Source organism: Bombus pyrosoma, linkage group LG4, assembly GCF_014825855.1.
Source record: "Bombus pyrosoma isolate SC7728 linkage group LG4, ASM1482585v1, whole genome shotgun sequence".
NCBI classification, from domain to species: domain Eukaryota; kingdom Metazoa; phylum Arthropoda; class Insecta; order Hymenoptera; family Apidae; genus Bombus; species Bombus pyrosoma.
The window spans coordinates 4820974-4839800 of NC_057773.1; the positions used below are offsets into that span (position 1 = coordinate 4820974).

The window sequence follows — 18827 nt, forward strand, 5'->3', positions numbered from 1 at the left end:
GACTTGTCTTTATCCGCCAAAAAAGAAAAAAAAGGACTCATCCTTCGAAAACCCTTTCCGTCACTGAACGGAGAGGACACGGACCCCGCTAATCGTAGCCATCACCGTGGGCACGGGCCCTTCTATCCGTGCTCTGATGGATAGTCTCTCCCTCTGGAATAGTTTCGTGTTCCCCCGCGTGTCACCCACGCACTCTCTCCCTTCCCCTTGGATCTCCGCCTCGTACGCCTTCGCGGTCGAAGGGTACGGGAGGCTGGAGCGGAGAAAGAGCCCTGAGGTGGGAGTCAGGGACGGCTGGTGCTAGTTGAGTTGTCGAGCTGACACGCGTTCTCCGTCCTCCTCCGTCCGTCGACATCGCGGGCCTTCTTCCTTCGACCTTCGTCCCCACTAACTCCTTCCCCCGTTTCTCTTTCTCCACGAGATTCTTCCCACCATTCTCGTTCCGTGGATCTACTCGACCCCTTCGTCTCCCTCCCTCGTATTCGTGGACTCCGCCGTCTCGTTCCATCTTGCTCGTATCGCTCGTCCAACGCGGCCAGGGGCGTACGTCCTATCCTCTCTCTCGTTCTAACTTTGAATTTTCCCTCGTAGAACGTCTTCGTTCCGCTAAGAGTCCACCACCGTTCGTCCGTCGCTGCTCGTGCTGCCGCTGCTGTTGGTGGTGGTGGCGAAGCGTGATGGTGGTGGTAACGGTGGTGGTGGTGGTGGTGGAGCCTCAGTACCGCCATACCCGCCAAAGCACGAGGACCGTGACAGCCCGCACACACGCCTCGGCCCGCGGATTTTTGGGACTCTCGTCTAACCCCCGGGACTTGCCACTGGCTTTTCCGTGAACCTTCGGATTCGTGTACCGCGTGATCATCTCTCTTGCTCGTCTCGCAAAGAAACTTGGATTCCTTCTACTTACAAGGACATATTTTCCTATAGGTAGAAGAATCGTTTGGTAGTGGTTGTTGTTATTGTTGTTTCCATGTTTTGGGGTGAAAGGCCGTGTGACGATTAGTGGAACAATCTGTACAGCGTGGTGTTGTTCGTCATGGTGTGACGCGAACGGACTGTTCCACGGTGACCGTGATTTTGGCACGGACGTTGGATAATCCGGTGATGGAGTTTCAGAGCTTCCTCCGCGTTTTCGGTTATTATTGACTCTTGGCAACTGATTAATCACACAATTGGATCTTTCGAGTGTAATAGTCTGCCGGATGATCGTCGTGACGGATGGAATCTTCCTCGAGATAATAAGCGTTCTGTTACCTCGAACAAACTGGAAGAAGACTCTTCTTGGTCCTGACGATCCTGGGAACGCCATAGATCGCTTTGATTTGAAAATACTCAATCATCTACTGATTCGTCACTTAAAGGAACAGATCAATACGAAACAAATACAAAAGCAATAATTTTCGAGCATTAATAAAACCATTTCCCACGAAGACGTCGGTCGACAGCCGACGGAAGGCTTTGTGCCACCTAACCCACCTCATCCTCATCGAACGATATGAAATAACATGAAATGCAATCCATTTACCATCAGGAAGCATTTGAATCTTTTTAAAATCAAATAATCAATTTGTTAATCGGAAAGACAAGTAAAGGAAGAGAGTCATTATCGAGATCGAAGAGCGAAAAGGTCTGTTGAGGATCAACGGACTATGCAATCGTGGATCGAGGGTGGTTCGCATCGTCGGGCACGGGGTGTCAGACAGGACAATCTTCCCTGATCCTGGACGAGCAGGCAGCGAAGGCACCCTCTGTGGCGCGGCACTCGAGCCTCGAGAGCAGCGAGAACAAAATGCCGGAAAAGGAGGTCGCCTATCATCAGGAGGCGTTCTCCCTGTTACCGCCGCCGCCGCCCCCGCACCACCCTCATTCGGCGTTCCATGCGGCGTTCCATCCGCATCCGCATCCGCCGCCGCCACCGTTTCATCCGCACCATGGACCGCCGCCTCCGCCTCATCCGGCCGCGGCGGCTGCCGCCGCATGGGAACATCACGCGGCTGCCGCCGCCGCTGCCGCCGCCGCAGCATTCCATGCTCCACCGCCTCATCCGTAAGTTTCCATATTATCGTTAATACTGATGTCGCTTTTTACGGAACAGCGAATAAGCCGTAGATAAGATGTAAGACTTAAGGTCCTCATATTGAACTTAACACTTTTACGGCGAGTGTTCCACGTACACGACGTTCAACGTATGCATGACTTTGTCTGTCATCGATCGTAATAGCGTACAAGGCGCAAAGTATGAAATTTACTGCAAAGTAAAACAGATGTTTGCGGGAGATCGGAGAAGGATAGAGGTGTGCGGAAATGTTTGAAAAATGTAAATTAAAACTCTTGTATAAAATATCGCGAGCTCGTCAATAACGAAATATATATAGTTCAAAAGGGCCGACTGTGAGCGTGTTATGTTTGTTACTGTACACAGTAGGGACGCACAATAACGCTGGAAATATCGTGTTATTAAAATGTGGCTGTTAATTTCGAGTCTATTAGGAAACATATATATATTTGTCGGTTATAAAAAAAGTTATGAACTCTTGCGTTTCTTAAAATCAAGAGTTGAAAATAGGCTCTAAATGTAACAGGTTCTTTGGGAGCTTTTTTGTGAAATAAAGATGTATATTTACGGGAAGAAGAAAGTCAAAGTGGGAAAATTGATAGGATTGATTTTTGGGGGTAAATTGAAGTGAAGATAGGTCTCCTTTGAATTTGTGGTTCAATAGGGAAGGAAGTTGAAGGATGATCGATTTTCAGGAAGCAAGATGCACGTTAGGGTTGTGTGAATGAGTAGGGCGATAGTGAGAAAGAAAAATTTTGGGGATGATTGATGGCCGAGGAATTGAATGATAAGTAACGAGGGTAGCTAGAAATGGCTAAGTTTCAATTGTATGATAATGTCGAAAGAATTATAAAGATGGTTTTGTAGTTCTTCTGTATGCATGTATAAATTTCAATGCTGCATTATAATTAATTTTCGTTCAATGAATACGTCTTTAGATGCCAAAAGCAAGAATGTCGCAGAAGTTGATTGGGAGCGAAGTTTAATGAGAGAAAGCAATTGTTAATGATGAGTATTTACTCAGGAGTAATATACCGATTGTTGACGCGTAAACTAATTGAGACATCAATCACTCTGCATTGTGTAAACGTACGTCCATAAAACTTCAATTATTCACTCATATCTTTGTGTCATGGAATGTCAATTATCGAAGTTATAGCTATGTGAATGGTAATTTCGAAATTCCATTGCATCAGCAAAGCGTCTCGATATAATATACTTAGTTTACAGATTTCCAACTGATACCAAATTTTTGGAATCATTCTCCTGTTTTTTTTTTTTGACAGAAACTTGATCAAACGAAAACACAATAAAATTATGCGAATCAGTATACTACCCTCTACACTGCAAATTAGAAAAATATTCCATCATCACCGCTAGTTCCATATAAAAGCATTATTTCAACCCCTAATTTGAAAATGCCATTTCGCCTAGCCACATCACGCTGTAAGTATAATCTCATAAAAGATATTGCGAAGATGGACGTAAAAATTGAAAAGATTTAAGCGCAACTACTCGTCGCATCTCAAATTTTTCGAATTGACACATTCGAGTTTCCTCTTTCGAAAGGCAAGTGAGTTTCCCCGCTGAAAAGTTCGTAATTATCGCGCCGATGATGATTAAGAATTTCTCGTTAAACAAGGCATTATATGTCCCTCTGACCGAACACTGCTATTGGTGCAATCAGGCAGATAATTCTTAAACAGCGTAGCGTCTCGATCATCCTGGAAGAATAAACGATCACGTTTGCACGTCGAATGACTCACCCAGACCGACTTGACGCGATATTTAATTCAATTAGATTACATACGCGGCTACTTAGAGTCCCGCGAAACGGCGCAAAACTCTGACGACGGAGATCCCGACGATTCGTCGGCGGAGAACGATCGTTGAATGAGAATCAACGAGCCGCGTGGTAATCCTCGCGTGTATCACCCTCAATCACGCTTATCTATCAACGCATCGCCTCCATTCACGGCTCTTAATTACCCCTAATGATTCCTGGCGAACACGAGGTCATCCCTTAGCTTCTTTTCTACACGTTTCTTCTAAATCGCGATAACAGCTCATTTTTATATGGAAAAGAAAGATAAAAATAATTTGCAAAGATCACGACGAGATCCATTATGAAATTGCTACTTAACTTTAAGACAGGCTATTTCACTATTACCGGCTTTTATCAAACTTTTATAACTTTTATTTTCACTTTTACGACACAACAATTACACGTTTTACTTGTAGGTAGTAATTTGATACGTTAGTTAGTACTAGGTAATGAAATGTATCTGTTATTCGCGATCAATGAAACGGTTTTGTAAATCGCAAAAATTACGAATGCTTGCGTTGTAGGGTTAAAGTATAATGGTCGCCTGTACAATGCGGGGATCACGTGCTGCATTTTTAAGTGCGGAGGCTGAGAAATTTTTGTCCTATTTTTGGAGATTCATATTTCGCTAAATCGTAGACAAAACACATTTCTAAATATAAATAATCTCGAATAAAAAGATTCCAATCCTTAAAATGATATCCCAGTCATGTACATCTACAATAATAAAAATATTCATAAAAACAAAAAAGGAAGATTTAGTAAATTGATACGTCTGACAATAGTTTGCATTTAGTTTAATATTCATAACTGTTATATGGGAGGGTTTATCGCGTTCTCTGAATATTTTTTCGGATCGTATGAATTCGCCGTTATAACGCATGATGTATTTAACGCGCGAGAAAGAGAGATACGAAGGGAAGGAATGAAACGGCGAATGGTTTGGCGTTGGTGAATCAGACGGGGAAAAGAGGGGGAGCTCCTTAACGTCTTAATCGAGTTAATTAAGGCGGTTTCGCACGTTTTCACGTTCCGCAAACACGACACGCTATTGCACGCAACGAGATTACCTCGGCGACTTGTTAAGGCTAGGCTAACGGGCTCGTGGAAACGCTCAGCCGACGAACCACGCCAGGGGATAATTGGACGTTTCTAAACGGCCTGCTTAACCCTTTTCACGGACGATACTCGAACGGAAGCGACAATCGTCCTCGCCTCAACGGCACTTCCATGACTTTTCATTTAAATTCTTCGTCGATTTTGGAGAAATTGTTCAATTAATATCACTGATTTACTATCTGGTTTGGGAAAAGGATACAATCCGGAAAAGTAGAACTGTTCAAAAAGATGGTTTGAAATAGAAATTTATTAATTGTTCAATCACTTAACGATACAACAAATTTTTCTTTTGTCATCTAGATATTAATCTTTGGAATTTGGCACATCTTTGATGAAATATTGTATATGTATATTGCTTGTTACAAAGAATGGGTTAAAATAGTTGTTTGAACAGTGACATTACTGTCGTTAAGTAGTATGATTTTATCCAGTAAAATAACGACACTTCCATCATGGCAGCTAGACCATGTCGGATTACGTACTTCCATAATAAAAAAAATAGTTCATTTTTTAAGACAAGCGGTAGAATCTTTTAAGAAAAGTCGTAGCATAAATTGAAACGATGTATCATGTGTATCAACGATAGAATCTTTCGTATGAAATAGGTTACAAGGGTAAGAAATTTCTTTGAAGCAAAGAGACATAGTTGATCGAAAAATTAATTCAAAGAATGTAGCAGAGCGTAAATTATACATACGTAATCGTTGAAAAGAAGAATTTCGAATTCTGGTACTTTTATGCATAATTTGGACATTAATGTATGAGCATCGTTTATCCATTCGAAAATTTTATAGCACGAGTCTCACGTGCCAATTATCTTGGCAGGGCAAATATAGGCAGGACATATAGGGGAAAAGGTACAAGCAGAAAAGGAAAAACAACTTCCCTCTCTCGTTTGTAATTACTTTCGATCGTAAGATCGAGCGAGCAAGTAGCAGGTGTTTGATATTAGCCAATTGGCCAGCCAGCGTCGGTTCAATTAAGCATTTAATTACACCAGCCAGTCAGATCGTTACCACCCCTTCGATCATCCGTGAAATTCTTCCCGTTCGATGTATCCGACGATCCTTAACGACGTCCTCCCTTCTCGATCATTTCATCATCGTGATACCTAGTCCAGCATTATTCCTGATGATTTTTATTTCCTCTTGGGTATATTCCTCTTTCTTCTCCCTCTTGAAACGTTATTTTCCAGCATGCACTTTATCATTCGATAGATTTTTATTGTTTGAGGATACAGGCGGATATTCGGAACTTATTTATTTCAAAATACATTCGAAGAGCATAATTCATTTCACAGTTAATTCAATCATTACGAACATCAACACAATTGTTAATATTACAAATCTCGTATTAAATGTCAAGCATTCACGCTTGGTCGAGAAAAAACGGCAAAGATTCACAGTTCATCCTTTAAATCCCATTCTTGTTCTCCTCCAACGCGTTTCCATTTCGTCTCACAGTCGTAAATAATGTTGCTCCATTCTCGTTCCGCTATAAATTCATCGATCGAACGCGCGAGGTTCGAAAGACGCGTCGCCGCTAGGCGGTGATTTTGAGTCGTGGGGAGAAACGTGTCGGAAACGAGTGCATCCGCTGGACATTTAGGACGCTGCTTCGTCACGGGGAGTGAAATGGACGATATCGCGGATGGTGACGGGGGGCAAAACACACGCCGATGGCAAAAATACATCCGCGTCTCGCGTATCCTCGTAAAGAGACGAAAATATCCGACGAACAGGCCGAAGGGAGTACGCCTGAGCGACGCGCGCTGTGAATTTCACGCGGCCGTCGCTGCTCGATCTTTTCGATCGCGTTTCTAGTCGCTTCTCACGCGATCTTCTTCATCTTGTGTCGTGTTATAAGGCGTTTCTTTTCCACGATAAGATTTGGCGAGATTAAATTTACTGACATGTAATGACAAAATTGGAAACTCATCCTCCAAATAAACATTAAGAACGTATACTAGCCGGAATCGTCCAAAGTTTAGTGATCTTTTCATATGTAAGTGCAAAATGAAAAGTTCGGATCTTTTTGGATGATATTAACGTAGCTTGCAGCTGTAATTACAATTTTTTTGCAGCGGAAGTGTCAGGAAGTGACGAAGTTATTCATTATGTTTGGAACATTTATAGTAGGAAATACTTCTTGATCAATAAACTAGCATCTGTATTCTAAAATGTCGTCCTGGAATTTATCAAACATTTGAATAATTCTAAATGATGGTCATATTACATGGAATATTTTTTCAAACTGCGAAGAAATCGATAAGTCTGTATATTCATCCCTGTATCCTGTCAGGAGTTTGAATTTTGACAGATCGTTTTAGACGTGAACTCAATTCTGTAAAACTATCAGTGCAGCGTACTTCTCTTAGCTCACAGAAAAATTTTTGTACGTACGTTTCTTTAAATAAAAAGATCCAATATGAATTCCTCCTGCGGATAGGAACTCCTGTACTTAAACAGGAAGTCGTACGTGGCTCTCGAAGCAAGAAACAATCCGTACTTTGCTCAGTTTCCCTTTAATTTAACGAAGATTCATCTCGGAACACGACAGGCCAATGATATTTGCATTTTCCGGCACAATCACGCCGTTACTCATTACCCACGGCTCGTTGCTCGTTGACAGCGTTCGAGGATCGGCCAGACACTTCCTGGCCAGCGGTGAATGCGATCCAAGTGCACTTGCCGATTGCAAATGCAAACGGTTGTCGTTTTCTCTGGCGAACGCGTCCCGCGTGTAACACTCGTCTAGGTTGTCCGCGAATACATTACGCCGTTTGTAAGCGCTGTAATCTCTATGATTCAAGACCTTTCGTTGCGAGAAAAATAGAAGAGCGTTCGGTGCTAGTCGGGATAATTCGTTGTTGGTTAAAAAGAATCCACTCGAGGCGAAGTTTCAATCTTTGTAAACTATGTTGAAGATGTTCGATGATTTCCTATGCTTCTTATATTTTGTCTCTGGACGCTCTTTGATGATTTAGAACGGTAAAGAAATTACATATTAACATAAACGATTCACTTGGTCTATGAATAAACATATTTAGCTAGGGTGTGTTAAAATTGCTCGCTATGAAAAACTCCTCTGACAGGATACTTGAAGTTTTTCTCGAACGAAGTACAGAAATAAGTTATCTCGCTAAGATATCGACTTTAATTTTTCTGCCAAGCACCTGTACAGTTTCAATAGCCGCAAAAAGAAAGAAACATCTAAAACTCGTTATACTAATAAATTTGCCAGTTCCACTCACAAATTCGCAACAGGAAAATGTACCTGCAGCTATTACTGAAAAAACGAAACAGCCTCCAAAAGCCATAAACACCGCGAAACTCCATTCCGCATACCATCTTATATCTACGTTGTCCAAGCAGGCTTCTTAAAGCGTCAGAATACATAATGTTTGTATTTTTGTATCCGCAAGCAAAGAGACTGCGACAATAATTCGAGCACCGACACCGGGGTCCCTTGTTCCCTCGTTCGTCGCGATTTCTTCGTCCAGTTACGTTTCCAGCTTTCGTCCGACGAAATAAAATAAAAAGAAGGAACACGAAGAGGAGGCAGAAGAAACGGAGAGGATCCCGAATCGATTGCCTTATCTGCGCGAGCATGGAAGCTCCAGATTCCCCGAGGAAGTCGAGCAGCGAGCGGCCGTAACGTCAGGTAAATCGAGGTACCTGGTCGTCCTTAGGCGTATTTTTTATCGCGATCGGGGTCCGGGCCCCACGCACAGCTCGTGGGAGGAAAATCTGGTCCCCGGAGCGAACAATGAACGCTCGCGTCCCGTTTATGAATCTGTCGGTCGCGTGGGCACGCGGCATATCCCATTGACAGGGTATACGGGGAAAGCAAATCCGTGGAACGCGCGAAACATGCGGGCTGTCGCTTGAACCAGAGTCGAGGCTAGCTACCAATTGAGAGGCCCTTGAGAGAGGGATCTTCCAGAGGGAAGAATCTCAACTGTTATAATAATTTGCCAATTATCTCCTCGGACAAATTGCAGAGAAGTACATATGTAGAAAAGAAGAAAGGGAGAAGTTTATTGGTTAGGTTTTTTTCTTCTTCGAGTTGCACTTTCTAATAGAAGCAAAACCATATTTCGACGCTCCTTAAAAGTAGATCGAGTTAGGTTTACGTATCATTAATAACGTGTATTGCTACTTGCTCTAAACGAACTGCAAGCCGAATAGAAAGCTCAACGTAGATCGTATAAAATCCATGCAACGCTAAATTAACGATGGACGTATGTATTTGTGGCGGCACTCGACAACACAAATATCGCCACTAACTAGCAACGGACGACGGTAGCGCAGTGGTTAGCGCCTTAGGTTACGAACGTTCGGATCCCGGGATCGGATCCCGGGATCGAATCCCGGCGACCGAAGTCCGATTTTTCTTCCACGATCCTTAAATAGGGAGAAAAATACTGCAGTACCCCAACAGAGCAGCGGCATCATCTACAACCAGCAGCAACTAATAATACCATTTTCACACATACACAGTGTGCCACCTCATATTAATGGCGGACATTAGATAAGTTGGGTGTTCTAAACAGCCACCCAGCTCCTCCAAATCAAGAACTCGAGTTCGTCGTGCTAAATCTTCTTTCATCTCTTCGCTTAGTCTAGCGTACCGAAGAGATCGTTGCATCGAATCCATTTCTCAAATATCTTAATAGCAATCCTTGAAGTGAGCATTCTTTAACTGCGCAAGCGAAGATAAAACGTGTATCGTGCGCTCAGTTTATAAACATAAACGATATCATGAAACGATTATGAAATCACGAGACAATTTAATTTATCGTATATATCGTATATATTTGTGGTTTCGTCCGTTTCATCCACGTTGTCGTCGAGATCGTTCTCGAACTCGATTGTTTCGATCAAGCGACCGTCTTCCAAGAAGCGAGAGATACGATTATGTCGTTTGCCGAGTTCGATCCGTTCGCGACCACAGATAGCGATTCCCGGACGCTGCAAGTGATGTCATCCTCTTTGGGTTCGATTCTACACGCTTCTGATTGAAGTAGCTCGAGAGTTTGGTGTGTTGAGACTGGAGGAATCCGAAGTATAGTGGAGCCATCTCGAAGATAGAACGTTCAGTTCCATATTCGTTCAACTTGTTTGCGATATCTCCAACAATCGTCAAAATATTCCTCATTTCTTTACCACTAAATTACCAAATTGGATTGGACATTCTACTTCATTCGACTCTTGTCAATTATATGTTTTAGATTATAGCTTAACTTTCAGTTTGTGTTGTAACGTTACTGCTCACCACGCCAGATTAGATTAGGATATTTAATTTAATTTATGTTATATACTTATATATCACCGACAAAATCTATTAATGGTCGATGTTACGCAAGACATAAAATATTAATCTCTCGTCTTACGATGTTTTGCGTTAGCTACGTAAATGAAAGTTAGCTATAGTGACCTACCTGCAATGTTACGTCCGAAGCGGAACGATCCGATATTACACTTATGTAATCTGTATTTGTCAAACTACAACCTGATAGAGTTCAAAGGAAGCCTCATTACCGAAACGATCTACTTTTCGTTCCACGAAAATGATACATTAATCTCAAGGGACAAGGGGTTGAATATCGTATAAACACCTTAAAACGCCCAATGATATTAATTGAAGGCCGACATTGTTGCCATTTGAAGGCTTCGACGTATTTATCCCATTCGAAGCTATGGAGCTTTCGAAAATATCAGATACAAACCACCTAAACCAGAATACCAAATGCTTCTCTAAGCCGAAAAGGGTTGGACTGTACCACGAACCTTCTCAATTATCCGCCACGCCACCCCGTGGCCTCGAAGGGGCCCGAGAATTCGCCACGAAATAAACAAAACCAAAAAGCAACCAAGCATACAGCGTAAAGGACGAAACTGAGGAGAAAAAGGAAAGGGGAAGAAAGACGGCAGACGATTTTCAAGAAGGCCCTATCTCGTATTCCCGGGCTGTCTCGGGCTGGAGGCGCGTTGCGCGTGTAAAAACGGGAGCCGATTTGTCAGCGAGGCGGGATCGCGATGTACACGGTAGGAGCTCGTCGAAGGAAGACGTTCCCTTGTGGCTGAGCACTAACCGCTCTCTTTCTTCCCCTTTCTCGCGCGGATAGAAAGGGCCGCGGGACGATACGAAGCGCACGTGCGATTTATCATTGGCGCGGCGTCCATTGATAAATTCCAGGCATTCATAACGCCACGGTGCCGCGTCGTACACGGCCGTGCCGCGCGATGCACATCCAAGGGACACACGATACCCGAGCACGATACGATACGATACCGTGGACGATACCGGGCACCATCGCGTATACACGAGTCTGTTACGTTGCTTGCTCGCGGGATAAGACCGCGCATCGGTATGAGCTCATGGCGAGACGTGTAACGCGAGAACGAAGAAATACGTCGAGGGGGGTGAATTGCTCGTTTGATGCCTCTTTTCATGCTTTTTCATGCTTTGGTTCTGTACAGAGTTTAGGGAGGATGATCTTGGGTGGGAGATTTTCTTAGTAACGATAAGGGTAGTTTTCCTGTTACGTGGCAGGATAGAATGTTCGTTAGGTTTAATTGTTGGAAATGGTTTATATTGTTATACTGGTCTTGAGAACTTCGCTGTTGTTTACCGTTGTTGCTCTAAAGAGAACCGGAGCAGCGTATATTTCGTTGGGTCCTATTCTGCAGCAGATAAGTTGGCATTCGGTTCTGGGGCAAGGCACAGACGCTACGTTTAATTGGAGAACCTTGTTACGATCAATAAAGGTGGTTTTTATCTTTTGTCAAGTTTGATAGTGTCATTTCTCTAATGGGAAATAAACTGACGTTTGGATATTGGAAAAAAGAGCGCAAGAGGGACGTTTAGGTGGAAGATATTGTTGAGATTGGCAAATAATGAATTATCTGTTAATCGAACTCTGTTGAAAAATATTCACCATTCCTGGATCGAACTTTTCAACTACTACAGACCTCTCGCTCACCAGCTTCTCCCTCGAGAATGGGAGTCGAATTCTTCCCACAGTTAAGAGTATACTCCCGTCGTGTCCGAAGTTTATCCCTTGTCATAAAGCAGGAGCGTGCTCGTCAAACCAATAAGATTCATCGCGTTTTAGTAGGGGGGAGGCGCGACTTTCACGCCAGTCGACAGCGACAAGTCGGTCTCGTCCGGCTCGAAAAGGCCTAATCGCCTTAACGAGACAATTAACCGATGATAGCCGCCGATAAATCCCGGTGTGTTTTGTCTGCTTTGCCGGACGTTGTATCTCAGGCCAGATTACCGCGTCCAAATATTTCCCGCGGTTTCCTTTTTATAAATACTCGCTATCAAGTTGATCGATAAATAAATTCACAGCTGCTTCGCTCGACGATTGATGACGGTTCGTGGAAATCGAAAGATAACGTCGAAAGAGTGTTTGCGTCAGCTGAATTGTACGTAAATAGATGCATTCAATAACGATTTGACGATTATTTGCAAAACAATTCATTTATGTACATTAAGATACGAGCGACGCTTGACTATCTACGTTAACGTTTATTAAATGTCTTCGTTAGTTTCTTTCAGTTAGCGGATGTCGACACTTATTCGATATCAGAGAGATTATTTAATATATTTACTAATAATAGAAAGTGTATTAGATAGGAAGAAGATGGAGGAGAGTTCCTAAAAATGATCTTCGCTAAAATTCGTTACTTTCTTTGGCGTTGACACTTATACTTTTAGAACAATAATAAAATCTAGTAGTACATAGTAGAAACTGTACTTGGTACTAAAGAAAATCTTATTCAGTTTTTTCGAATATTTCTTTATTCCAACTAAAATGCGTTTATTCATATTGAATTCTTAATGGCGTTACTGAACAAACACGCAATCCACTCTCTACGCACATGCAAACAATTTTTATTTTATTTGTCCTTAAAATAATTGTACACAATGTTAGCTGAAAAACTCGATGATGGAGTTACGAGAGTTTCGGTCCTGAATGAGAGATAATTGGCGAACGCACGGCGTAATCCAGTGTTTTCTAGAGAAATATTAGACGAAGCAGTTAGACCCGAGGTTGGAACAGGCTGCAAACGTGCACGCCACGTGGCCAGGCTTTCCTTGGCCAAACAGATTTACACCGGTGTTGTCTTTAGTCCGCAAACACACGAATACCGTGCTGCAACCACTTCCGCCGCCTTAAATCTCTGCGTCAACGCGTGTCGTCGTCTCAAACCGCGGCGTTTCACACGCTGAGCAAATATTTCGAGGGGAAGAACGTTTCACATGGTTTGTTTAAGCGACTCGATGGACAAAGAAACCAGCTTGTGATATAGTCCGAGGTTCTTGACTTATTGTCAGAAATTGAAACTAAGGGACCTATGGATAAACTCTTCGCGATACGAAAGTTAGGTTAAATAGAAACAAATTGTAAATTTGTATTTACCTACATATTGCCTATTGGAACGAAATACCAGTTTTCAAGCTTCAAACATCGCAGCAGAACTTGATTTATTGAAACGAAATTTTAGTTCGTGCCTGATCGAGTACGTTTGTATGTTCGATCTGAAAAATGATGAGAAGCATGGAAGCTCTTAGTTTGTTCTGCAACTAGTTCGGACGAATCATGTTCTAAACGATATGCTGTGCACGAACGAGAATATCCGTCTTATTAGTGAAACAATGTTACCATTACAGACATCTTTCGATTAAAAAATCCAACTCATATTTCTTCTACTACAGCCTCTATATTGAATCATCCGTACAGCACAAATCAGAGAAAGAACATTTATAGTTTTATAAACATAAACGATTGGTTAATTTATGTACTTAGTCTAACTGTGAATTCATATCTACGAATGCTTTCAGTGGTCCACACTTGAAACTTTCCAAAATACGACTACAGACTTCCACTTTGCCTCAAAAGTAAAACTACAATCACAGCTAACTTTTGCTGCGAATCTAACCCATCCCTTGACTCTTCTCCTAACAAACACTTAATCTTGTCAAATCCTTAATCGTCGCCTAGAAAAACAAGCCAGATAACGACGAGTGGAGAACAAAGATACGCCGATAGCTTCTTAATGCCGCGTCCGGGTGATTCCTTGTTCACAAGGGATGCGCGGCAAACAGGCAACAATCGGATTAGCGGTTGTATAGTCTCGATACACGAGATATCTGATGGAAGAGGAGGAGGGGATCGAAGAGGAACTGGCGGAGGGACAGAAAGGAAGAAGGGAACAAGGAAGAAGAAGGAGAAGATGGAAAAAGAGAGAAGGGATCAGAGGGGGTTCTGAAGAGAAGCGAGGTTTACCTTGTAGTTGGATTTAAACGAGCGGACTCTCGAGTGGCGGCTCCTACGCGCGAAGATCTCTTCTGGGGCCACTCCTATCTCTCTCTCTCTCTCCCTCTCCCTCTCTTTCTTTCTCTCTCTCCCACTCGCGTGTCTCTGCACCGCCTCCGTTCTCATCGTTCCTCATCGTCCGTGGCTCTGTTCGCCGCTTTTCAGAGTGGTAAATTCTCCAACGCCATAACACTGCCACCGTGCGTTTGTTTGGACAAGGGCATTATGAGATTTTATGCGCGCTGCGCGTGCTTCCACGGGATCGCGGTTGTTTATGCACCCGCGTTTTGGATCCTGCTGAAGACGTCGCGAGCTTCTCGAGGAAGCTCCATTTCTATTCATTTCTCGCTTCCAGCCCTGTTCAATGCAACTTCCATTTCACGTTTATTCTTTCCCTTTTGTGTATCGTCAATGTGTTTCGATCGGTTAGTAGTCGATCTTCTTCGGGATGGCGAGGATGTGACGCGTTGTTGTCTGAGAAAACGACACGTTGCGTGGTTTTCGTGTTTTCTCTGGGGGCGGATCGTGGGTACGAGATCGATTCGTTTCGGGGATCTGTCAGGTTGTTTTCTTTGCTTCCTCGCCGGTACCATGCCGCTTCCGGATCTCTTGGTGGGGGGGGGGGTGAACGTTTGCGGAAGTGGGAGAGTCTTGGAAGCTTTTTTCGAAGACTTTTTTTATGGATATCGTGGTAGAGAGTTGAGAGACGTTCTTGTTATTTGGGTATTCGAGAGTGTTGTAGAAAATTTGTAGAATTTATGTGTCGTCCTATTTTCCCCATTATATTTTGCTATCATGCTACTGAAAGTTGATGCTCTTTCCTTAGAAGGCGTACAATCTATTTATCAGAAATATCTTCGCACTCAGCTTCATCGTCGATCATTATACTTGAAACAATTGTCGAAACACCATATAGCTATCACTGCGACTCGATATTGTCAATCCTAGTATAAAAATGTGACACCAGGAAACCGTAGAAGTTGCACCATCAGTAACGAGAATGTTAAACAATACCCCATCTTCAATCTGCACTTGTCACATCAATAATCTTCTTAAACGATAAACTACGCAATAAATTCTCTTTCACACCCTACGTTATCTTCAGTTGCGAACTTCTCTATGCATCATCTTCTACTTCATCATCTTCTAATCAATCATCCTTTAATCTTCTCGATTTCTAACACAATTTATCCTAAAAATAAAATCACGGAAACCATACCAACTACTCCAACTTCTCACTCGCGTTCCACGTTGACTTCCACTTCAAACCTCTCCAGAAACGTCATCGTATTATCGATCTACCGAAACAGAAGGTTACGAAAGCGAATCGCAAAATCGTAGAGATGCCAGGAGCTGAAATACGGAGAAAGTGGAAGGTTTTAAAGAGGACGACCACGATGAGAGGAGTGGGATAAGAGGAGGAAGGACGTGAATCTTCTTAGAAACGACATAAAGATAACCGCTCTATTCGAGGAGCTGTAGAGCAACTGGTAATCCCGGTGTGCCCGGGATCCAGCGCCATTGACTTCTGTCCACTGTCAAGTTAACGACGCTTAATGACAGCTGACAGAGGCGGCGGCCCGAGTCGAGTGTTCCTCGCGGTTTCTTTTCACCCGCGTTCAATCACGGCCGCTTGAAAATCGTTCGTATACCGCGGAAACCATAAAATCGCCCCACTCACGAAGGCCTTAATACCTCGGTCCGATCGTCCCGTGTGCTCGATCCTTTCGATTTTATCATTGATTCCAGCTGCCGTTAGCCCCTTCAGAGCGTGTGGTAATCGTCAAACCGCGTTCATCGTACGCTCGACAGTCGTTCTTTGTGTACCTGAATCGCGCGAAACTGTAGATCGTTGATGCTTGTCTGTGAATGGGCAGGAATGAATTCAGCTTTGAGTAAACTTCTACCTTTCTGATACCCAGCTTTGAATTAATTATTCTCCGCAATATTTCAAACTCTATTTAAACAGAGAGTAGACGTAACAATTAAATAGGGAAAAACAAGGATTCTCAACTTTCTTTTCTATTAAAACAAAGCGATCTATGTTCTCATTAGTATTGCTAATACTATTAAGAATATCTGATCTCTCGAGATGACAGAAAGTCTGAAATTCTACGTAATCTTTTGAAAACTAGTTAAAAATAGAACCTAAAAGTCTAAGGAAAATCGAAGTACGGATTATTTGTCCTTTAATAATATTCCACACTTCAGTTGGAAAATAAAGAGAAGAGAAGGCAATTGAGAAGATAAAATTCAGAGCTCTTAATCTCGCTATTAACACGGAGCAATTTAAAAACCAGAAACTGCACTTACAAATCGAGCGAACTGCGTTAGAAAACCAAGAATCCCGAATCATTTAAACACGCCTTATCGACCGAGATAATTCAGCCGATTTCACTTTTAAATTTCTCGGGACATTTTTTCTAAACAAAAGAATTCGCGGCGGAAAGATACACTTTCCCCTAAGTTGTGTGCCGGTTTCAATAAAACCGGACGCAAAAAATCGGCTCACCGCTCCGAGCTGCATTCCGCGTGCGCGCTTGTCAGCCAAGCGAGCGTGTGTGATAAGGGAAACGTATAATAAGACGTGATAATGGGGTTGCAATAAAGATACGAAATGCACGAGGCTGGAATGGAATGTATCTCGATCGTGTTACAATGCATAAAACCCAGCAAAGATTTCCATAAACTTATACACGACTCTGTCTTGCGTTGGTCGATGCAAATAAAAATATTCGAATTATTTCAAGGACTCGAAAATTTCATATCTGCGCTCTGAATAAGATTTACAGCCTTTTGGATATTCTCGTACTTGTTCGCTTTTAGGTTAGATCCCTGGTAGAATGTAAATTTAACAAGGTAATCTTTATCCCTGTCGTTCTCGATATGAATTTTTCATTTTTAGAGACATACAAATATTGTGTACTGTCCGTGTAGATTTTAGCTTGAGATTTGTGAATTTTCTTCGATTTGTTTCGCGTTGTTGCTGAGGTAATGGAATTTTAAATGGAAGTCTATAAAAACGAACTTGTAAATTTAGTAGTCTTATTTTTAAATACGTTTTCATTATTAAACGTGTTTTAAAATTGTTAAATCTATGAGAGTCTTGTAAATTTAAAATTAGTCCGAATTATGAAAGATTTTTACAAAATTTCGTAATTTTCAATTTACATCTCGCACGAATCTATCGTGGCTTTAAATTTGTTCTGTACTTACGTTCCAAGAAATTCGAATATTTGATTATTCTCAAACTTATTATTGCGCTTCTTCGATTCTCTTTATTTTTCCATTTCTCCAAAAAACGCCATCGCGATGTTCTCCAAGAACCGATCGTCGATCCGATGGATAAATGAAAGTTCTGACAAAAAGACAGCGGTTGCCTTTTTGCAAAGTCAAAGAAACCGGAAGCGTGTTTTTCCTATGGGGTTTCCTGTCGACGTTTGGGTGACCGCCGCTGCGCTAATTGAGCCATTAACTCCGCCCTTTAATCTTACGCTTCTACCCTCGCTGCGGTTCGATTTCCTTCGTTCTCAGAACAGAATGAAAGGTTCCGAAGGCAGCCGAATCGAATCCCTTGTTCGACAGTGAATCGAACCTGCTAGAAACATTCCTGACGCGCTTTATTAGAATAAACATTTCATTTTAGGAATACAGGAGTTTAATTAATACAGTTATTCGATTGAAATATCAAATATGTATCCTGATATTGGTATAGCTTTTATGCAATAAAATAACAATAACGTAGGGTTGGCGTTTAAGCGAATACGTTTGTAACTCAAGTATCGTATTTGTGGCCGATTTGAATAAATGAATTGTATTTTAGAAATTAAAGTATGGACCTAGCGTCGTGTTGAGTTCATTCGATATCGAGCTATTTAATATATCGTTGACTTGTATCGCTTATTGTATTGTAAAGTGTGACGACATGCAGAACTTGTACTGCAAGTTACGTGTAATCTAATAGTACGCTATAGTTTGTAATATCTTTGGTCTGTTTTATTTGGTAATACCATATATTACATCGAGTCGGCTTATCGTTCACAATAGATTGTTTAATAGGACGCTAAATCGAATCATTATCGAGAGGACTACTATATTATAGGTATATCGTGATTTAAGAACTAATTAGGCAAGGAATATCTCTGTATCGAACGGTGTTAGTTTGATTCAACTTCAAAACTTCAAAATAGAGACTGAACTAGAAACACGAGGAAGGGTTTTAAACGCCGATTTCTTAGGAAATCGTAACGAGAAGTATGGAGCTTCGTATTAAAAATATAATAAAGCACAATGCTTTACAGTAAAGATGCAACAAAGCGTAGTACTCTGTAACGAAATTGTTGCGATTCGCAGAACCGTATAAGAAATGTGTAACAGAACGTGGAAGAAACAAGGAATCGGTCGATTGACTGGTGATTCCACGAAAGCCGCGCCCCCGGGTCGTGAGGCAGAGGCGATCGGTGATTTTCTATGGGGAGTGAGAGATTCAATGCCGC

General features: G+C 42.2%; 1 protein-coding gene across 2 annotated transcripts in view; it reads left to right on the forward strand.

Moving 5' to 3' along the window:
• Positions 1 to 1776: 1776 nt before the first annotated feature.
• Positions 1777 to 18827, forward strand: part of LOC122567176 (transcriptional activator cubitus interruptus) — a 143937-nt gene continuing 126886 nt past the window's right edge. For both annotated transcript variants that reach the window (XM_043725471.1, XM_043725472.1), the window contains exon 1: positions 1777 to 2046. In XM_043725471.1, coding sequence (XP_043581406.1) covers positions 1790 to 2046 — 257 coding nt within the window. In that variant the 5' untranslated portion in view covers positions 1777 to 1789. The remainder of the gene's footprint in view (positions 2047 to 18827) is intronic.